The sequence below is a fragment of the Hipposideros armiger genome, unplaced genomic scaffold, assembly GCF_001890085.2.
Source record: "Hipposideros armiger isolate ML-2016 unplaced genomic scaffold, ASM189008v1 scaffold_550, whole genome shotgun sequence".
NCBI lineage: Eukaryota > Metazoa > Chordata > Mammalia > Chiroptera > Hipposideridae > Hipposideros > Hipposideros armiger.
In genome coordinates, this window is record NW_017731900.1 from 850,290 (window position 1) to 873,825 (window position 23,536).

Genomic DNA, 23,536 nt, shown 5'->3' on the forward strand with positions numbered 1-23,536 from the left:
TCAAACCTCAGTGCTAAACTGTTACTAAATCTGTTCTGTTCTGCAATGGTTTAGTAACAATTTACTGTGAGCAGGGCACATGGTAGGAAACAGATAAGAAGCTTAGTAAATTTCAGGGATCATTAGTTTATAAAATATTGCCTTTGTAGTTTTAATAGTTACATCATAAAACTTAGTCTTGATGTGGGTTTCTTTATTGAATGATATCTGTTTTTGCCCCCAAAAGACATATATTTTACTTAAAAAGAAAAGACAAAAGAGAAGTAACAATTATTCGCCAACACTAGATTTAAAATAATGCGGCTCTATCTTTGTCTATCAAAATGCTAAAACAGAGATTTAAAAAATATATGCATAGTTCGGTATTAAACTGTGCATCGGTTAGATTTTTCCTCAAATGCTCAATTTCTTGGCAGCTTTCATACAAGCACAACTTAGTATAGACTCCTTAATGTAGGACCAGGGCAGTCATCACTGGTCCCCCTTCCCGTGAGCCACCTGGGCAGGTCTATGGGGCTCATGCAGTGAGGATTCTGTTTAATTCCCTTCTTCCTCAGTGTGTAGGAAAACCACACCCAGAAAACAAGTGCGGTTAAGCACTAAGAACATTTGTGCGAAGGCAGGTAATTGCATGAGCATTTTGTGAAGATTTGCGAAAATGAAATAAGGGAGAATGCAAATGAGAAAAATTACATTTGAGTGAGTGAAGACTGATTTTAAAAACTTCAGAGCAGAGTTTCTCAGCCTTGGCACTGTTCACACCTGGGCTGGGTGATTCTTTGTTGTGAGGATTGTCCCATGCTTTGTAGGATGTTTAGCAGAATCCCTGGTGTCTACCCACTAGATGTCAGTGCTGCCCATAGTTATGACAACCAAATAAATGTCTCCAGACATTGCTCAGTGTACCCTCGGGTACATGATGGCTCCCAGTTGAGAAACACTAGTTTAGAATGATATACAGTGTAAAACACACAACTAAACCTTCCTGAAAATTGAAGAACTTTGATTTTTGCATGAATACACATACACATACACTCAATCTGTTTTTCAATTCCTATTTTCTGTGGCACGTTGATTCGATTTGTTCAAATTCTTATACTTTTTAGAAAAGTAATATCAACAGTTGGCCTAGGATTTCCATGCTACTCTAGAGGTAGTGGCATTTTACACTATTTTTTTAAGCATTATTTAAAAAAAAAACAACAACCTTGTGCTATTGCAAAAGTCTATATTTTCTGGCAAATCAGTGATGAACTGCTTCATTGAACACATTGTGACCATAACAGTATACCTTACTGATGTGTTTTGTGTTAACACAGTAAGTTGAGCATTAAGATAAATAAAATCCCACAGGATTTAAATAATTTAGCTAACCTTTCTTGTGATAGATTTTCTAAAGAAATCAGCTCTGGTTTGGTGGAAATAATATCACCTCCTGCAAGCTATTATCCTGACTTGACAAACTTAAAGGAGACATTTGGAGACTCTAAAGAAAGAGTAAGGTGAGCCTGTGTTGTTTACCCCATCCTTGTGAGTATAATGTGGGATAAACATAGTTCTTGTTTATTAAAGCTTAACACACTTTAGGGTTGAGCCAATTAGAGCTAATGAATTTGGGGTATTTTATTGGAAATTCTATGGAGTTTCTGATGATAGGTTGAATTTAGTAAACTCAGCAATTTTTACAACTGCTGCTCTGATGTTATGACTTTTCTTAAGAATATATTCAGTATAACTCAGAAGTTGGTCCAGATAGAAACCTCTTGTCTGTATGCAACATAAATGAGAATTGACACAATACAAGTGATAAAAACAATAATACTTTTGTGTAAAATTATGTTATCATGTAGTCAATTAGATTTATTTGTCCCTAAATCTCTAAAATTTAAGGACATAAATACTTCGTGTTGTTATTAAAAATAAAGTAACCTAAGGGACATTGGTTTTGGATTTTCTGTAACCAGAGAAAAGGGGAAAAAATGGTATTTTAGGAAGAGATTTATTGTATTTCTCGGGTTGTTCATTTGTCTCAATGACAGATATGTCCACATAATTGGTTAATTGTCTCTTAATATAATTTTATTTTTTTTTAATTTCATGTTGAATTTGGTAAAAAAAAAAAAAGTTCTGGGTAATCTCATTAAATTCAGACCGGCCTGTGAATTATATTCTGGAGAAGTTTACTTAATATGCGTCAAAGCTTTTATTGTACTTTTTTTAACTGCCTTTTATTATTTTTTTTTAGTATTTTTTTTATTATTATTAGTTTTATGTGTACAAAACAATTCAATAGTTATACTTTTCACCCCTCACAAAGTGACCACCCTTCTCCCCCAATCTTAACTGCCTTTTAGAACCACTCCTCTTGTTCAACATTAGTCACTGTGTTTCTATAGACTACCAGGATTCACTGAAAGGACTCAATATTGTAAATTTTAATATGATGTTTTGGGCTTTTTAAGCATTCAATATGTTTTTATTTCTACCTGTATTTAAACCACAGTCCTAGGCACCATAGTAGTGATCTCCAGAGTATAATTTTTGAAGCACTAGTTCCCAGAGACTTAAGATATTACTGAAAAAAGTGTCGGTGGTCAAGGAAGTTTGGAAAATATTGGATTAAAAAAATTTTTTTCAACAAATGTGTTTACTGCTGGATGTTTCAATGTCTGGAATAAATATACTACTGTTATGTCTCAAGAAGGAATATTTGTACTTCTGAAACTTACTTGGCATTAGACTCCATTTTTTCTCAGGACATCTTAAGGATTAGTGTTTGGAGGAATACATTTTGGTACCGCCTTCATTAGAGAAAAGTGAATTCTCTTTCTCTCTCTCCTAAGTGGATATATCGTGAATGTGTGTTTATCTATATATCTATATGTGTATTAGATATATATCATATATATATATTATATATATATATATATATCATGTATATATATTGTATACATATCGTATATATGCAGTATATGTACATACTATAGAATAATGTATGTTACGTATCATAATAGTTTATAAGATATAATACATCCAATCCTGTTTTGCTAAATTTGAGTCTGATTCCTACTTATTTTTGCAAATATTTATTTCAGATGGAGAACGAAGCAAAACCTAGATTATTGTTTTCTAATGATGTATGCTCAAGGAAAGGGCATATATTACATTCAAGTAAGTGTGGCTTTTCCTTTAATGTTTTTCACGCTCTTAAAAAGTAACATCAAGGGTATATTTTCACTGAAACAGAATGTTTTGAAAGTGTAAACCCTCTAAGATCTGTAAAATCTGTGACAACAATAGATCACAGAGCAGAAGGGTCTCTCAGAGTGATTGAGAACAGAGTGGGCTCTGTGTTTGTTTCTCTGGTTTAGCACAAACACTAGCTCTTCACTTGGCCTGACAGTGGATAGGTCACTTAGCTCCTTCCTTTTCTCCCATCCTTCCATCTTCTCTCATCCTCCTTCTCTGCACTGTTGAAAATAACTAAGATATAATTATTTGGAAAATTTTAAGATGTTTTCCCTTATAATATTTTCTAGTGGTCTTATGATCATATAGGGTTTTTTTGTTTGTTTGCTACAGTACATTTAAATTTATATTGAAGATAATAGAACTGATATTTAATTCTGATGGGCCAACTTTTAGCAGCATGCCTAAAAGAATAAGTCTATAATGCTATGGGTTATAAGTTAGCCAGGTAGGCAACATCTTAAATAATCTAGGAAGCTCTTATTTCTTTCAAATCTCATTCTCCTTAATGATTTAAGCTTAAATTTCACAATTAGAATTTCATTTCTCTAACCAAAGGTCTTTATCCATGGTTTGAAATGCGAAAAAAAAAAAAAAAACCCTGAGAAGTATAGCACACTAAGCCTATCAGTTATTTTTTTCAGTATAAAAAGTTGATTAGATCCTTTCCTGGGAGGATGTTTGGATGACAAGGCAAGAGGCTCTGGGTCCCTGAATCAGAAAGGAAAGGGTAGGCAACTATTGGGCGTGATGGGAGGCGAGAAAAGAAGGGAAAAACCTGGCATCACATGGAAAGGTGGACTTCTGGAAGACAGACTTGGTCTCCCTTGACATTTTACCTTGGGCCAGCTGCCTTTGTTCCTTGGTTCACAGACGGGAGATGTAAATGGTGATAGGGTCAGAATTTAACATTGTATATGACAGCATACAAAAACACAATATCCTAGGTTTAGAGAATATGTTTCATTTAAATACCTCAGAGAAGTCTTCTTTTAAGTTCAAAATAATTTCAAAATGTTTAGTTTTAACATACCCCAAATACTATTTTAGTTGAACGTGGCTGTATTCTAGGGCCAATATATAAATGTTTGCATTAGGTCAAGAACTTTATAGAGAGAATTTAAAAGTATAGTTACATCACTTTAAAATTTTGCTTTAAATTTCTCTCCAAGGGAAGAATTCATGGAACCTTAAAGCTTTTTTTGTGGAGTATAGGAAAAGTAAATATTTAGGACATTAAGGAAAGGAAGGGATTTAGAAAGAGAATGGTAAAGAAAACTTCCCCTAAGCAGGGTCACTGTGTAAGAACCACACTAGCCGCTATAAGCTTGTATTTATCACCTGCTTACCATGTGTTAGGCATTGTTCTTACAATTTATGCTTCACGCACATAAATTCATGTAATACAACCCTGTTTTACAAGAACAGGATCATACGGTACATCCTGTTTTATAGCCTGTTTTGCTGACACTTGACATACTGTAAACACCTTTGTATGCCAGTAATCAGAGATTGGTATAATTATTTATGGCTTCTTGAAGTACCATTGTTCAGATATCATAATGACTTTATTGTTGGTCATTTAGATTATTTCCAACTTTTTAGCTGTTTCAAAGATGAATTCAATGAACATTCTGAAAATTATCCTATTTGCCCAAAAATAATGCCTCAGAAAAAAGGAAGTTGGCTTTATAGTCAAGTCTTTACATAATCTCACATGATATGGAATTCTCTCAGTGAGTTCATTATGAACTACAAAGTAGTGATGGGAAAAACACATTATCCTGAAAAGTCTTCAGTGTTAATGCTAGTTTTAAATGTTTATAGAGTATAGAAACCACCTGGCAAAATTTTGGGAGAATTAGAATCAGGGTGAGAGGCAAGGAAGCAAAGGAATCTAACCCAGATTTCATAATTATCCCAGGGATATGACTGCATTGGTTACAGATGTTGGGGGTATATCCTACCTAAGCCTTTTTTTTCTTTTTTAACATTTTATTGGGGAAGGGGAACAGCCAAGTTGTTGTCCTTGAATCTTAGTTGTGGAGGGCGCAGCTAGCTCATCTCCAAGTCCAGTCACCATCTGGCTGCCCATCGGCAGCTCACGGCAGCTCGTGGCCGCTCAGCTCAAGGTGCCGTGTTCAATCTTAGTTGCAGGTGGGCATAGCCCACTATCCCATGCGGGAGTTGAATAGGCAATCTTGTTGTTAGGAGCACGTGCTCTTACCAGCTGAGCCATCCTGGTGGCAGCTCAGCTCAGGCGCAGCTCACTGGCCCATGTGGGAATCGAACCGGCAACACTGTTGTTCAGAGCTCACGCTCCTAAGCTAACTCTTAACCAACTGAGCCACTCCGCTGGCCCTCTACCCAAGCATTTTAAAGAGTGCTTTTAAGGGGCCAGCCAAATGGTGCGTTGGTTAAGAGCTGGTTTGGGATGCCAGCTCTAAGCAGCAGGGCCCCAGTTCGGATCCCACATGGGGACCAGTGACACTGCCCTCTACAGCTAAGATGGTGAACAACAGCTCAACTTGGAGCTGGGCTGCTGTGAGTCGCCGGCAATGGCGTAGGCTGCAGCCCCTGCTGCAGTGGGCTGCCATTAGCTACTGTGAGTGGCCGGCAGCCAGCGTGAGCGGCTGGCAGCTGGTGTGAGCTGCCAAGAGCCGCTGTGAGCGGCCGTCCAGAGGCCGGCGACCGATCTGCCTCACCCGGGAAGAGCGCAATGATAATACCAACATGGGCCAGTGAAGCAACGTCCTCCACAACTAGACTGAAGAACAAAACGACAGCAACTTGTCTGTTCCCCTTCCCCTGATTCCCCAGTGCTGTTCCCCTCCCCCAATTCCCCAATAAAATCTTTTTTTTTTTTTTAAAGAGTGCTTTTAAGAAGGTACTAGAGTCAGAGGTTACTCTGTGGTCATCACAGACATGCATGTAAAGGGAAGAGGAAGATGCCACCTGACCTGGTGTTAATGCTTGTGTCTTGGAATGAGGTTTCCAGGGACAGCACCCCACACGGTTTCATGAAGTGCTGAATCACAAATGAATTGAAGTTAGTGCCTTCTGGAAAACTGCAGTGATTCAAACACTTCATAGGTGTACTATGTAATTCTTTCCATATGGCATAAGGAGGCACACCATGTCTGCTTGTCACACTTTTAGTGATGCTGAGATTAACCAGTGGGTTTAGCGTGTCAGCCTCATCTCTATTTTCTAAAGCTCCCCAGCAGCCATTCCCCCTATGTTTTAGGATCCATTGACTATTTTCCCTCAGATCAGTTATTTCTTGAAAGATTGTCAAGTGGTAGTTTTCTAATTCTGTAATTTCTAATGTTCTTTAAGGTGTGTTCTTCTATACAGAACTTTCCCTCAACTATTTGGTTACCTTGAAAAATAGTTCACAAAGGAAAGGCAGAATAAATGCTCAGTTCTTTCTCTTTATTAATTTTTAAAGTTGTGACCCTGACCCTAGCAATCTCCAGTGGTGGCCATTTTGAAAGTATCTTATGAACCCATGAAATTTTTTTTTTTTAAGATTTTATTGGGGAATTGGGGGAGGGAACAGCGTTGGGGAATCAGGGAAGGGGAACAGACAAGTTGCTGTCGTTTTGTTCTTCAGTCTAGTTGTGGAGGATGTTGCTTCACTGGCCCATGTTGATATTATCATTGCACTCTTCCCGGGTGAGGCAGTTGCTCGCTGGCCATTGGACGGCGGCTCAGGGCAGCTCATGAAAGCTCACACCCACTGCCGGCCAGCCCCACTGCAGCCTACACCATCACCGGCAACTCACAGCAGCCCAGCTCCAGGTTGAGCTATTGTTCACCATCTTAGCTATAGAGGGCGCAGCATCGCTGGCCCTAATGTGGGATCCAAACCGGGGCCCTGCTGGTCAGAGCTGGCGTCCCAAGCCAACTCCTAACCAATGCGCCACTCGGCCGGCCCCTGAACTCATGAATTCTTAAAATGTATCTGATTGGCCTCAGTTCATGCACTGTCATTCACATTGATGCTCACATTGGCACATCACAAGTCAGGGGAATCTCTTCAGATTGGCTCTTGTGTTCTTTCCATGAAAGCCGGTCATCTCTGATCACTGCTTTGCTGACTGACACACCGTGCACAGCTCCCATTCCAGATCTGGAACCAGCCGTGTCTCTAAAGAGCGCTGTTCCTGTTGGAGGCGTGTGGTATTTAGGATCACAGTCTGTGTGCTTGAGGTGCTCGATGCTGTCGCAGTGTCTCTGCTTCTCGGCCTTTCAGCAAGCAAAAGAGATCACATTTATATTGACATTCCCATTTCACAAGGTTATAGGGTTTTTACTTATCTTTTTGAATTTATACATATATGTCTTTTCTCTTAAATTTAAAGTCTTGGTTTTTAATAACATTATCCTAATAACATAATTGTTAAATAGTTTCAAAATAACAACACCAGTATCACTACTGACAGCTAGACTACTGAATGCAACTTAAATTTTCTTTGTTCTTTTTTTCCCCCTTAGAATATCCTGATATGGGTATATAGTCAAAATTCTGTTTGAAAGCCAGTTGAAATAATTCTTTATACTGTGTGACCATGCTGCCATCTTCATATGAAACTAGGTTCATTTTTTTCAGTTTGTATTCAGTTTTTATGATTTTCTTTCTTCTTTAGTTATAAAAAATACAACATTCCAAAACCAGAACTTATACACAACAAGGTACAGTCACAGAAGTCTCACTTTTATCCCTGTCCCCCTCACTGTTTCTTCCCTCCCCCATGGGTAGCCACTGTTGTTTTGGTTTTCTCCGTATACTTTTTTAAAATTTAAGCAAAAATGTATATATAATCTATGTCTTTCTGATGCTGCATTTACATACTGTAAAAACAGTATTTTGCATGTTCTTTTTTAGCTTCCCTCTGAAAACTAGCGATCACTAATGAGATGTTAGATTTTTCTGAGTGGCTCTTGCCATGATAAAATACTGATGTCAGAGAAGCACGTATGTTGACTAAAAAACCTGTGCATGAAGGTTCACAGCAGCTTTACTCATAATAGCCCAAATCTGGAAACAGTGCAAGTTTTCTTCAGCAGGTGACTGGTTAAACAAACCATGGTTGATTCGTACCATCCTGTGTAATGAAAAGAGGTGAGCTACTGCTACACAGAACATCCTGGATCTCAGGGGGAATTACGCTGAAATGTGTAATTTACATAGCATTCCTGAAATGACAGAATTACAGAGCTGAAGAACAGACTGTCTGCTCCCAGAGGCACAGAGGGGTGGGAGGAGGGGGGAGGGGGTTGCACAAGAATCCCTGTGATGGAGCTGCTCCATATCCTAACGGCAGTGGTGCTCACACAGATCTACACATGATAAAGTTGTGAGGAACTAAACACACACACACATGCACACACACTCTCACTCCTGCGTGTATGTAAAACTGGTGAACTTTGAATAGGTCCATGAGTCGTAGCAAAGTCAGTTTTCCACTTGTGTTACTGTACTGCAGTGATATGGGGAAACTGAGTCACGGGTATTTGGGGTCTCTGGTATGATAGCTACACGGGAATGTACAATTATCTTAAAATAAGTTTTTTAAAAAGTGCAGCTGTGTGATGAGATATGAGAGTGGAACAAAGCAATTTTTCTAATTTAATATAAAAAAATGTGAATATGTATGGTAACCAAAGTTACTAAATTTTAAGTAGGCATTTGACTTTTATTTACATATCTACATATTTAAATTTGCCCCAAACTTGTTTTTAAATTTACTTATTGGAAAATTTTGGAATTATCTGATACCATCTTTCCTTTGGGCTTACGCAGTAAATGTTTAGGTTTGAACGAAGGCATCTGTCTTTTCATAAAGCAAGGTTAGGTGCCCGCGTAGCTCTCTGTTTTGTCTGGGTTTCCCTCCAACTTCCCTAAAGGCTCCGAGGGTGTAAAGCTTGTCTTGTCTGTTCATTGATGTATTCCCAGGGTTTAGTACAGTGTCTGAACATAATAAAAGCTCAATAAGTATTTGTTGAGCCAATATAATACCTTTCCAAATACTGTTCCTATTTCTTCACAGATAGGAAGAAGAAAGCTTAAAGAACTTAATTAAGTACATGAAAAATCTAAATACTAAAATAAGTGCAAATTATTTTGCAGGTAACTAGAAATAATAATATAAAATTAAGAAAAGGAAAATTTTTCTTAGGATATTAAAGTCATCTTGTGACTTAAAATTTTATGGAAGGAGATTCTGGGGAGGACGTCTTTGTGTACATTTATGATCACAGACCTCTGTCACTCCCTGTTGAGCTGGTCCAAATTCCGAGCATAAGGACACATGGTGCTGGCAGAGCACGTGGGGCTCACTGGCGCTTGGTGAACTGCTACGGTGTCTAAGTATTTTGAAGATAACCTTTTAAAGTACAATCAAAGGAACTTTGAGAAATCTAGCCTACAGAAATGAAAAGTGCTAGTATGTAAGCATATTACTGCAGCATTGTTTGCACTGACAAAAAATGAGAACCACCTGGACATCTGCCTGTGAGCAGGGCAGGGTTGAAAGTATTGTTGTACACTGGTAGCATGGAATACTATGTACCTGTTGAAAAGAATGGTTTAAATATGTATTTATGAACATGGAAAGATAAGCATGATACATTGAGGAAAAAACCAGTTTCATAATATGATCCCCCTTTTAAATAATAATGTAGAGGTGGATGGGAACCTTAAGGATGTATGGGTCTGTATGTGCTGTATGTTCACATAGAAGGTGTCGAATGGATGCACACCCAACTTTTAACTGGTGTCCTCAACTAGCACGGTGGTGGAGGGCAGAGGATGAAAGCTACTAGCTTTTCCTTTGACTATCTCTTTGACTTGGTATGTGTATTATATAAAAAGCAAAAAAAATTTAAAAGGCCTACAAAAATTATTTTCCATTTAAAAAGAAAAAAAGGTAATGTGAAAGCATGTTGGGCACTATAAAAGGGCCATAAAGGAGTAATTCATGTAGTAGTAGTAGTGTTATCTCCCATAGTCGGGCTGGTTTAGTTAACTTGCTAGGTGCATCTTCCTCATTTCCTCATTTTCCTCATTTTCTTTTAATAAAATTTAGTTTTCTATTTTTGTCATTTTTGACCATTGTTTTCTTGATTTTCATTATAAAAGTATGCTTGAATTTTTCCATAATAAAGGTCCTTCTGTCTAAATCTTTCCTTCTCTTTCTGGCCTATTAATGTGATTGTTCAACTTTCTTTAGCTTGAAGATGATATTGTTGTCAAACAGAATTACTTTAACACGATAAAAAATTTTGCCCTTCAACTTTCTTCTGAGGAATGGATGATACTCGAGTTCTCCCAGCTGGGCTTCATTGGTAAGAAAAGTCTCAGATTATCTACTGTTCAGAATAACTGTGACTCTTGGGATATTAGACTAATTATTTTATTTTTGGGTTTTTTGGGTGTCTTAAAGGTGTCTTTATTCTATGAAAGTAGATTGCTTTTGAGGAAATTTAGCTTAGGTAAACTTCCATGTTCCATGTATGAAATGATGAAAGTGAACCCAAAATAGTATTTGGAGGCTTCTAAGATTGTAATATTGACTCTGTAGAGTTCTGTGAGGCAGCCCCACTGACTCCTTATGTCCACACGTAAAGCCAAATGTTGTCCTGGAGAGCATGTCTCAGTTCTCCTCTGGTACCTCCAGTTTCCCTTTTATAGCCCAGTGCTTTTGCAAGATTGGGGTTCTTTTAAAAAGAATGGTACAGTTTTCTAATGTAAATTCCATATTTGATTTATCATGAAGTATCTGTTTATTGATTAATTTTTATTCATTTGTTGCTTTTATTGACTAGTCAAAGTGCTCATTTTTAATGGTGTTTTTTTCACTAAAATTCCTAAATTATCCAACTGAAGAGGAGATATTTAAAGTTGAAGATTTGAAGGAAATTTACAGGTTTTAAAAAACACCCAGAGGATAACATTTCACTTCCTGTAATTCTTTAAAACTTCAAGTATTAGGGGCTGGGCCTTTGATCTTGTTGATCATTTATCTCAAACTTAATTTAAGAGTCAAAAAACATCTTTTGAAGGTTTAAGTGAAGACAGAATTAGGAGTCCTTGTTTTTTGCATTTATTGATTAGTTAAAATTTTTTTTAGCTAAGCCTCTTAAATTCCTATTTTTTTATGGGAAAAATTTTAATAAAGACATGAAGGAAAAATATGTGAATTGCTTCTAGAATCCTTTGAGCTAGTAATTGTTTGATAGATTTTATAATAAAGTCAGGAGTTCAGTACTCCTGTTGATATCCAGATGACAGCTCAATGATTAGCTAAAGCAAGTTTGTTTTTGATAAGGCAAGTGGGAACATTATTCATAATGATTTATAGTTGAAAGCGCAAGCTTTAGTATGTCTGTTACATAGGTTTCACTTAAGCCGTATTGATGGTTGGTTTCTTTGTTACAACTATTGACTGGGAATATCTTTTCAGGTAAAATGTTTCAAGCACCAGACCTAACTTTGATTGTGGAATTCATATTTATGTTCTATAAGGAGAAGCCCATTGATTGGCTCTTGGACCATATTCTGTGGGTGAAAGTCTGCAACCCTGAAAAAGATGCAGTAAGTTAATTTCTTATGAGTGTGGAAGAGGCTTGCTTCTTTTCTATATTTCATGAAAGTGACTTTTAGGGAAGCAAATTTTGTGAATGACCAGATAAATAGGTGTTTCTACTTACTGTTTCATATGCTTGCCTTCCTTCTTGAGCTGACAATAAGTTTCTATATTAGAGGGACTTTTAAATAGCAGTCAGGTAATCCTATAAATCAGTGAAGCCCACCTTTCTTTAAATTGCTGATAAATGTCTGTAGTGTCTTTGAGCACTGCTATCTCGTTACTGTTGACTACAGATGTTGATCAGATCTGTCTGGTTTGGAGTGGTGTTTCAATTTTCTTCATATTCCTTGTCAGCTCTCTTTTTTCAAATACTTTGGGGACAATATCAGACCCCAACACATTTGGAAATAAGGAGTAAAATAGAAGTAATATTTTATACCAAAACAATGGCAAATCTAAAAAGTACCTTGCAGTGTATTACTTGGAAGAAGCCAGTGTTTAATGCTGACCTTTGGGGTAAGTGAACAATGATTTTTGCTTTGATTCAAATATCAAGTTATTTCCATAGAAATCTTAATGTAAAAATTAATTAAATATGGTTTCCTTATCCAATTTGAATCGTACCTCTGGAAGAAAACAATTTTTTATTTATTTGTATAAGCATACATGAAATATGAATGTACACAATTTTTAAAATGAAGGTCAGTTTTGACATTGTAATAATAGGGAAATAGTATAAGCATATGTCACTGTAGAGTTGACTTATTCATTCAACAAATAAACATTTAATTTCATGACCAATAGTTTTGATTTCAAAGCTATTCCTTAGAATAGTTTTATCATCCTACCTGCCAATTAGTTTTTAGGACACTATCTTCTGGTGTCTGTAAGCTATCATTGCATTCTCTTTGGTCTTTTTGTTTGTTTTTTAACAGTTGCTTAGAAAAAATCATGGAACACAGTGAAATAGAATATCTACTTTTCAACATGTAAACATGTAAATTGATTTGAACAACTCATTTTTATGATGTGAGCCCTTACCTGTATTTTCTTTGTGATTTATAGGAATTTTTATTGTAGGACACAAAAAAGTTAATGTCATCTTTACACTACTAAAATATACTTGCATTTAATTGGTCCTGTGCAGTTTAATATATAGTTAGGTTCCAAAAATGAGCCCGTGAGGTAAAAAACTTGGATAGTAAAAATTAAAGCCACAAGAAGCCTTTAAATCACCCCTAAATTTTAATATACAACTCTGGATAGTTCTGTCTATTCTTTCGCACTTCCTTGGGCCACGTTTTTCTGTGGCTGGTAAATCTTTCGTTGTTTCCACTGGGATGTCAAGGAAGCTGTCACCACATACTTGCTGGCATGCAGAGCGATCTCACTGACAGAGGTCTGGGAAACCCCTCATAGCATTCACACATCCTTCCAAAGGTTTATCAACTGGCTCCAACTGGCCAGGCCCACATGTGGGCTCAGTCTCAGGCCCTGTTTATTTTTTTCTTCTCCCCCTCCCTTTGCTCTTTCCCTCTTGAGTAGTTGAATTCAAGTGAATAAAATATACTACTTCACTTGTATTCCAGTGTTAATAATAATGCTAATGAAGTAAAACCTTTTGAGAAAAATCAGGCCTTTTAACACCCAGTAAATTATTGGAGGTCTTTCAAAGTGGAAATATCTTATAAATATATCTTTTTCAATTTGTTCTTGGCCTAAAACTTATAAAAAGTCCTTGAAAATGAAAACAGTTTATAAAAGCATGACCAGCTAGCCATGGCTAGCCATCTTGAAGCACTGAACTTACAACGCCCATTGAGAGCTCTGCTAGCATCATGAGTTTCACACACTGATCGTGAAGACGGTTGTAATCTGAAGTAGGGGCCATGACATGTGCTGACATGGATTTGTCTGTGGAACTTTTATTATTTACTTGCTTGTAGTCAAGTTATTGCCTCACATTTTGAAATTGCTTTCATGGAACAAAATGTGCTTTTTATTATTTGCAATTCTTCATTATATTATCTTTTTCTATATTTTGTCTGTTTGAACCAAACCTCTAGTTTATAGTTCGTGCATTTTAATATTAAAAGTCAAATCTATGTTGACATATCTTGAAAGATGGTTGAAGTTAAATCCTTAACTGTTCCCTTAGATGTGCTTATTTTTAATATCTGCATCAAGTAGGTAGCAATTCTATTTTTAAATTTTTTTATTTTTCAATTACAGTGACATGTGATATTATATTAGTTTCAGGTTATACAACATAGTGATTAGACATTTACATAACTTAGGAGATGGTCACCCTGATAAATCTAGTGCCCACTGGCACCATACATAGTTATTACAATGTGATATATTCCCTATGCTGCACTTTACATCTCCGTGACTATTTTGTAACTACCAATTTGTACTTCTTAATTCCTTCCCCTTTTCACCCATGCCCCCAATTCCCTCCCATCTGACAACCATCAAAATGTTCTCTGTATTTATGAGTCTGTTTCTGTTTTGTTTATTTTGTCCTTCAGATTCCACATATAAGTGAAAACATATGGCTTTTTTCTTTCTCTGTCTCTCTTACTTCACTCAGCATAATACCGTCTAGGTTCATCTATGTTAACGCAAATGGCAAGATTTCCTTCTTTTTTATGGCTGAGTAATATTGCGTTGTATATATGTACATTTTCTTTATCCATTTGTCTGTCAACAGACACCCAGGCTACCTCCACATCTTGGCCATTGTAAACAATGCTGCAATGAATATATGGATGCACTTGTCCCTTCAAAGTAGCATTTTGGGTTTCTTCAGATAAATACCCAGAAGTGGGATTACTGGGTTCTTCTTTGTCTTTTGTTATAACCTTTGTTTTAAAGTCCATTTTGTCTGGTATAAGTATGGCTTCCCAAGCTTTTTACTTGTTTCATTTCCATTTTCATGAAATACCTTTTTCCCATCTCTTTACTTTCAGTCTGTGTGTGTCTGTCTTTTGTTTTTTTGTTTTGTTTTGTTTTTTAGCTGAACCATCCTGCCACCTGTTCAGCAGCAACTCAGCTCTGCCGTGCATTGAACTGCTATTGCTCAGAGCTCGCACTCTTGAGCGAGCTCTTAACCAACTGAGCCACTCGGCCGGCCCTGTGTGTGTCTTTCAATCTCAAATGAGTCTCTTGTAGACAGGATATGTAAGGATCTTGTTTTCTTATCCATTCAGCCACCCTATGTCTTTTGATTGGAACATTTAACCCATTTACATTTAAAGTAATTATTGATAGATATGTAGTTATTGCCATTTTATTATTCATAGTTTTGATCTGTTTTCTTCTTTAAGAAGTCCCTTTAATATTTCTTACAATACTGGTTTGGTGGTGATGAACTACTTTAGCTTTTTCTTGTCTGGGAAGCTCTTTATCTGTCCTTCAATTTTTAAATGATGGCTTTGCTGGGTAGAGTAATCTTGGTTATAGGTTCTTGTTTTTCATCACTGAATATTTTCGTGCCAATCCCTTCTGGCCTGCAAAATTTCTATTGAGAAGTCAGTTGACAGTCTTATGGGAGCTCCCTTGTAAGTAACTAACTTTCTCGTGCTGCTTTTAAGATTCTTTCTGTCTTTAACCTTTGGCATTTTAATTATGATGAATCTTGGTGTGGGCCTCTTTGAGTTCATCTTGTTTGGGCCTCTCTGTGCTTTCTGGGCTTGTATGTCTATTTCCTTTGCCAAGTAAGGAAAGTTTCCTGTCATTTCTTTAATAGGTTTTTAAGTCTTTGCTCTCTCATCCTTCTGGTACCCCCTGATGCAAATATTAGTATACTTGATGTTGTCCCAGAGGCCCTTTAACTATCCTCATTTTTTTGGATTCTTTTTTGTTTTTGCTGTTCTGACTGGGTGTTTTCTGCTTAGATAGCAATTCTATTAATGCCTCAAAGAGGACCCTCAAAAGGCATGTGACTTGGAATTATGAGATGAAGTTGGATTTTCTTTTCAGTAGTGACCTAAGGAATTCTCATTTTTCAAATGAGGACAAGATTTCACTTTGTAATATAACACTAACATGATTTTTTCCCTAATATTTAGAAACATTGTGATAGACAGAAAGCAAATCTGCGAATTCGCTTCAGACCTTCCCTCTTCCAACATGTTGGACTGCATTCTTCACTAACAGGAAAACTTCAAAAACTTACGGTTGGTGATTTAATTGGTTTTTCTCATGCACACACAATTAGTTATTTAGTGCATCATCATTGCTCTTAAGTATAAATAAGCTGTTTGTTGTTTTAATAACATATATGTCTCTCCTTCTAGGATAAAGATTACATGAAACCATTACTTCTTAAAATCCATGTAAACCCACCTGCAGAAGTATCTACTTCTTTGAAGGTCTACCAAGGTCATACACTGGAGAAAACATATATGGGGGAGGATTTCTTCTGGGCTATAACCCCAACAGCTGGAGACTTCATCTTGTTTAAATTTGATAAGCCAGTCAATGTAGAAAGGTTGGTGATTATTGAAATATATTTGGTCTTGCAATTCATACGTCTTATTCATAATGTGACTTATGATGGAATATTTTGGGAGTATAACAGATGTGAGGATCCCAAATGTTGGGTTATAAAATACATTTCCTACAACTCAGTAATAAAATGGATTTGTTGTTTTCAGATGTAATGTCAGCATTTAGCTTGTTTGATAAATTCTATTGGTATTTCTGAACATATATTTAGGGTTGGTTTTTATAGTTTTATGTGGAATCTTCCTCAAAATCTGACCACCTTAAACAGAATTTCCACATCCTTATCCTAGAACATCTCCTAAGATTTGGGTGAGAGCTGATTTGACTATTCATCAATCTGGTTGAAATGATAAATTTAACAAACTGTGACTATTTCTAGTCAATGGTTTTGCAAATGCTGGATTCCTTGCTGTACACCATGGAGGAATTCACAACCCTTTTATGTTTTTTAGCATTTATGTTCATTTTACAAAGTTTAGGACTCCTTTTCCCCATTTTTTATTTAGCAGCCATGATTTCTTCAACCTTTGCTAAGGTTTGGGTGTGTTCTCCAGACTATCTGTGATATACCTACATGTGGTTTCCCAGAAAAGAATATAATTCTCGAGACTGTGGCTTATTGTGTTGTGTGTTCTTGTGTGAGGGCCATTTAATTTTTAGAATCCACCAAAAGTCATTTGAATAATTATATTTAAGGTGGTCAAAAACAATACGTAACTATAATGTAATGTTACTAATTTTCTTTTGTTACTTTAAACTGATTCTGAAGAGGAATTTAAATGTAAAAATGTTTTAAGCAATGGGAGAATTACTGGAAAAACATAATAATGCTTTTAAGTAATATTTTGCACTTATATGAGTATGTAACATTTGTTTTGTTATTTATTGTTCATTTTTATACTGTATAGTGATCATCTGCACTCTGAGATATTGTTTACCACACTTAAAGTCATCATAGAATTAGAAACAATTTTCTTTCACCTCATAAACAAGAATAGCCTCAAACCATGTCTAATTGGTTTATTTTCAGCAAATGAAAGTAATTCCATTGAAGAATCTGCCTGAAAATTCACATATTGGAGATCAAATTTGTTAACAACAAGTACATTACAATAAACCTCAGTAAGTTAGTATTTACATGCCCCTACTGAGGCCACATTTCTAGCAGGACACAGTTCTTCTAAAATCATAATATATATGAATTGTCTTAGAGTTCCTGGATAGACCCACTCATCCTCAGACAGAGAAGGGGAATCACTTTTTTTATTTCCACAGTAACTTATTTGCTGAGAGGGGAAATAGCAATTGTCTTGATCAATACAAAAATGAAGTATTAGGAGAAATATTTTCTGACTATAACATGGTATGTGTTTGTTATACAAAAATTTAAATGTATGAAGAATGAGGGGGCAAAATCACAACCCAAGAACACCATCGTGACCATATTGGCACATTTTTTCTTGGTGATCCTGTGTACTTTCTACTTTGAGAGCATGATCTGTATGTAATTTTGTATTATATATTTTCCAATTTACTCTGTCATAAGTGATTCATAAACATTTTAATGGCTGTACAATATGCCACTGCATGGCTCTACCATCATTTACTTCTTCTAATGTTAAAATTTTTAATTGGTTTTGAGTTTTTCACTATAAATAATCACATAATAAACACCTCTGAATGAATCTGTGTAAACTCCAAATTATATCTATGGGCTCTTTTCTTAAAAGTGGTTTCTTCCCCCACCTATATTTTTGTTATCTATAGCTGAGATATTGAATAGCCCATGGTTAGATGAAGCAGCATTCCAAGACAAAGATGTCTTAAAAAGAAGTATCTCAACAAAAATGCTGGAAGTAATTTTTGGTGTAGCTTAAAAGGAGCTTCTTATGAGGGTCTTTGACCCGTGTAACATTTCAAAATCAAGGCCTTATCACAGGTGATTTCCGCCTATAAATACCATACTATACCTATATCAGAACCATGTTGTAACTATTACTTGCTGAGTATGTTTAATATGCAAGGTACTGTTTTATCAGTTCTCATAAACTCTTTGGCTCAGTCATGTGAGGGTGGGAATGTCTGCATTGTATAGAGAAAAGTCAGGCTCAGAAAGCTAATGCAACTTGCTAAAGATGAAAATTCTAGTAACTGAGAGACCCAGGATTTGGATGCAGATCTTTCTGACTCCTAAGCATAAACTTTTAAACATTTAACCAAAGTTTTAGGTTTAGATGTAGATATGCTTTGTGTGCCCTATCTTGTTCCCACCCTTCCCCACACTTATCCCTAACACACTAGTTTTCAGAGTAGCAACATACAAAATTCTACTCAAACCCAGAGAGTATTTTAGATTTATCACAGTATATCATGTAATCAGTCATTCAGGTATTTATTAACATTGTCAAATGGCATTATTCAGATATTTGGAATTGGCTTATTTTTACTAATACTAAAGTTATTTGTTTTGGATAAAACTAGTCTTTGAACTTGCTACGACTCTTGGCTGCCCCAGTGAGAATTTTCTCTGATACAAGATACAGTAGTATTGTAATGCAATTTTTATTATTCCTGTCAAGAGGTGTATATATTTAAAGCAACATAAAACTGTCATATTTTTAATCTGTTGTGTACATTATTACATATTAAGCAGCAAACATGCCCCTCTGACAGAAGGAATTATGTATTAATATTACCTAAGGGTGGCACCCTTCAGTTTTTAAGTTACCTACACCTATTCAGAACATAATATGCAGTTACTATTAATACAAGTTCTAATGTTGTCAGCTTGTATAGAAAGCGTCCTCGGAGGTAAGGCCACCTCCTTGAATCTTTGTAAAGTCTAGTCTGACTGGTATTTTTATTTTTATGTTTGTATTTCCAGTTATTTGTTCCATAGTGGCAACCAGGAACATCCAGGTGACATCCTGCTAAACACAACTGTGGAAGTTTTGCCTTTTACGGTATGACCATTTTTTCCCCTTCATTTCCCTTAAGAGCTAATACCAGTAGACTTGGTTTGAGGCTATTCTTGTCTGTGAGGTAAAAGAAAATTTTCATGGTTGCAGGACCTCAGTGGTGAGTAGTAATATTTTTTTTTAATATGAAACACCTAATATATTGTACTATTTACCTTATTCATAGAATGAGCTTTCATTGTTTCCTATTGGCAAATGCTTGAAAGTTAGTACTAGGAAAATAAATGACTCATTCTTTTACTTTAATGTTTACCTGCTGTTCGTATTTTGAGTCCCAGAATACTATGTGGTTTTAATGCCTGGTGATTAATACACAAAATTAATGTATTAGTCTCTAAGGAATGCTTAGATTTCTTTCAAATTAGCACAGAGTTCTTATATATTTTTTTAATAGAAAATGTTGTATTAAATTGATTTAAATTGAAAATTCTTTGAAATTTAAATTTTCTAGGCACAAGTATATTATATACAGATTCCTATGATGATAGAAAAAAGGACACTCATAGATAAGCCTTTTAAGGTTTAAGACGAGATGACATTTTCTTTTTCTGGACATAGCTGTGCTACAAATGCCACTGTTATATTTACTGAGGTGTATTAATAACTTAGCTTTGTTTTAAATAGAAGTAATTCATTATAAAACTAATGTTTTTGTTCTATTTTAGAATGAAGGTTTGGTACTAAGCAAAGAAACCAAAGACAAACGATTAGAAGATGGTTATGTCAGAATAGGTAATACCTACTTAAACTTGTAAAGAAATATCCTTTATTTTTTTGGACTTACTCCTAAAGTAATTTTAAATGCTTTTCAGATGTTCAGCAGCTTTAGGATTACAATTACTGATATACTCCAAGTTTTATTTGTTTTTGCGTTTTAGTATATACTTATCTTGACCCAACTAGGATTTCAGATCAGAGGTTCATTAACTGGTTCCTCTTTCTTTCTCCATGTGCCATTGCGTTGTTGATATTCACTGATAGATAACCCGCCCTGCTGCCCCTGCAGCCTCTTTCTGCGGGACATGAGCTACTCTCGTTGCCCCAGCAACATCCATGTGGCAGAATCTGTGCCTTTCGCCCTGGCCCCATCCTGAGCTTTGGATCTGTATTGAGATGTCCACTAACATAGCCACCTACATCTGTACTCCGGACATATCTTTATTGGTCACCACAGTTTTTGCTGTCACTATTCATCTGGTTGCCTGAGCCTAACCTTGGGAGACACCCTGAACACACACCCCCCCCCACCACCACCACGCACCTCTCCTGTACATTAGCATAAATGTGTCCATTTGTATCTGAATGTATGGTCTCTCTGTCTGTGAGGTGCCCTAGGCCTCTGCCTCTGTGTCGGAGCCAGAGAAGGACTGTGTCCACCTGTGTTCTTTGCCAGCTTTCTGCAGAGCCACTGCAGGTACCTCTGTCAAATGTGGAAACCTGGGTAAAACCCTTAATGACTTTCCATCATCAGATCCTGTAGTTCCCGCTCACTTTCCTATCTTGCTGCTTTCCTCTTATTCTTATTTCTCTGGTCCCAAGACTGTTCCTCGAATGTCCCATGCTGTGATGTGCAGCCATGTCTCTGGCCATTTTTTTCACCTGAAACGATTGGTTGATATTTCTCTCATCCTAGTGAATGCTCTCTCGCCCTTTATTACCTAGTTCAGTTGCCCCCTCTCTGCTCTTCATACCATCCTGTGTGGACATTTACTGTGTAATCATATTGTTTCATAGGTCATGTGTGTGTGCTCTCCATGGAGAGGGAAGGGCGTGGTCTCATGTGTCTCCTGCCATTAACATAGGGGCTGTCACTCGGTAGATACCAGCTCAATGAATGACCATATATTTTCTTTTATTTAAAACTAATTAATGGTTTTCTTAGTGGTAGGCAAGAGAGGATGTTGGTAAATTAATACTGTCAGTGTACAGGACAGATACGTTCTTATAACTCTCCCTAGAGCAGTTTTACATTTGGTGTCATTCAGATTTTGGTACAAGCTTATATGCCAACTCTAATTTCTGTAGTTTGGGTGGATAGGCGAATTTATTTTCATGTTTGTGTTGTATCTTAGACCACTTCTAGAAATGTACCTAAAATTAACTGAGTATACAAGACATTTCTTAACCCTATTACCTTTCAATTATTTAATTTTTGAGAATGTTGTGTTCTGTTGGGTTGTCGGAAAAGTCATGACATATTTTTTCTATGTTTTTCGTTGCAAAAATACTTCATGACTTTTCCAACAACCCAATATTTTTTCTATGTTCAATAGATTATGGAAGTAGTGTAGGAAATAGAGACATCTCTATTAAGTATCTCTGCAGTAATTTGAAGAAAATGACCACCGCAAACATCAACTCATGCATATTTAGAACCAAAAGAGAACTTAAGGATCATCAAACCTGGGACCTTGTGTAACAAAAGAAACAAAGAACAATTGGTTTTTTCAACTAAATATAAAAAATTCTCTCTTAAGTAGCAGAATGGCATGTGAGGGGCTTTGCAGACCTCCCTAGTGCAACAACCACAGCTGGTGAAAATTATTTATTTTTTTAAAGATTTTTTTTTTTTTTTAATTGGGGAATTGGAACAGCGCTGGGAAATTGGGGGAAGGGGAACAGACAAGTTGCTGTCCTTTTGTTCTTGAGTCTAGTTGTGGAGGACATTGCTTCATTGGCCCAAGTTGGCACCATCATTGCGCTCTTCCTGGGTGAGGCAGATCAGTCTCCGGCTTCTGGATGGCCGCTCACGCTGGCTGCCGGCCACACATGGTAGCCCATGGCAACAGGGGTTGCAGCAGGGGCTGCAGCCAACGCCGTCGCTGGCAACTCATGGTGGCCCAGCTCCAGGTTGAGCTGTTGTTCAGCATCTTAGCTGTAGAGGGCAGTGTCACTGGCCCTCATATGTGGGATCCGAACCGGGGCCCTCTGGCGTCCCAAGCCAGCTCTTAGCCAACGCGCCACTCGGCCGGCCCGGTGAAAATTATTTTTTTTTTTAAATACAGTAAATGGAGAACTCTTTACTCATGAAAATCGGAATCTCAGTGAGAACATTGAGTGCAAGGCGTGGGAGCCCTCACCGCCCCAGTACCCCACCGCCCCAGCTCAGTGAACCGGAAGCCCTGCTCCCTGCAGGTACAGCCGAGAACACCCGCCTCCCTCCCCTGCCAACTCCCATTCGAGCTGCAGTAACCCACCAGGAAGGGCAGGAACCCGCCTCCGTCCTCCCCCCCAACTCCGTGCTGCAGAAGCAGCTGAGAGATCTGGGGCTCCTTCCAGGTAACCTCCATTCATAGGGCGGAAGCTCTCCCTGATCACCCTCACCCCGCTCACCTGGCCCAGCACACTGGCAGAGGTCAGCCAGAAAACGAAGGGCTGCGCTACAACCCAGGGCTCTGCTCATAATCACGGTGTCACTCCAAGGGAAGTAGGCCGAAGTCCTGAACTGAGGTAGAGATTTTCTCCAGGGGTCGGGCCGGCCTTACGAGTAGAGGGCTCGAAGGGTAGCTCTCCTCAGGGCACTGCTTACTTGAAACCATGGGGAAGTTCAAGCCTAAGGGCGCTGGGGAATAGTCAGCATTTTGGTGGTGAGCAGTTGAGAGGACAGTGCTGGCTCCATTCAAGCTGAACTGTAGCCGGTACAGAAGCTTGACAGAGACCCAGGGAGAGAGCTAGCTAATAAGAGCCCTCTTAGGTAGGAACAGGCCCCAAGGACTGGCCCACAGAAGGGCCTGGGTTTAATTGGATCAGACAGTACAGCAATTTATGCCTAAAAACATGTCAGAAACGATGGACCATCATCTGCAATTAGTAGCCCTGATGGCTGAACGTGCAGTAAGTTAGACGGGCGTGACCTGACAGCTAGGGACCGTCTTGTGAAAGAAATACTGGACTTACTAGGTCCAGTAGGTTAAAGTTGTAAGAAGGCAGAAGACCTTTCTCAGAAGCACTGAAGGAGGGGAGGGCCGCTGTCCGTGCGGCAGGAGGAGATCTGCAAAGGGCAGGACCAGGGCGGCCCTCCTAGGGCCAGGATTTTAGGATTCTTGTCGCTTTCCTCTTTCATTTTTCCCTTCTGTCTTTTAACGCTTAGCTACCAGACCATTGGGTTAAAGACAGAGGTTAAATTTGTTGTTCAGAAAGATAATACATGGATGGTACCAAATACAAATTTAAAAGGGCAAAGTTAAGTCTCATTCCTTC

At 37.5% G+C, this 23,536-nt stretch overlaps 1 protein-coding gene across 6 annotated transcripts in view; it reads left to right on the forward strand.

Annotated features, from left to right (window-relative positions):
• MGAT4A (alpha-1,3-mannosyl-glycoprotein 4-beta-N-acetylglucosaminyltransferase A) overlaps positions 1-23,536 on the forward strand; it is a 100,705-nt gene that overhangs the window by 71,408 nt on the left and 5,761 nt on the right. For 3 of the 6 annotated variants that reach the window (XM_019669215.1, XM_019669216.1, XM_019669217.1), the window contains exons 7-14: positions 1,389-1,502; positions 3,096-3,171; positions 10,488-10,602; positions 11,721-11,851; positions 15,920-16,027; positions 16,148-16,341; positions 19,243-19,321; positions 20,002-20,068. In XM_019669215.1, the coding sequence (XP_019524760.1) occupies positions 1,389-1,502; positions 3,096-3,171; positions 10,488-10,602; positions 11,721-11,851; positions 15,920-16,027; positions 16,148-16,341; positions 19,243-19,321; positions 20,002-20,068 (884 nt within the window). Of the gene's footprint in view, positions 1-1,388; positions 1,503-3,095; positions 3,172-10,487; positions 10,603-11,720; positions 11,852-15,919; positions 16,028-16,147; positions 16,342-19,242; positions 19,322-20,001; positions 20,069-22,341; positions 22,472-23,536 lie in introns of those variants that run through there. The other 3 variants (XM_019669218.1, XM_019669220.1, XM_019669219.1) reach the window with 3 other exon arrangements.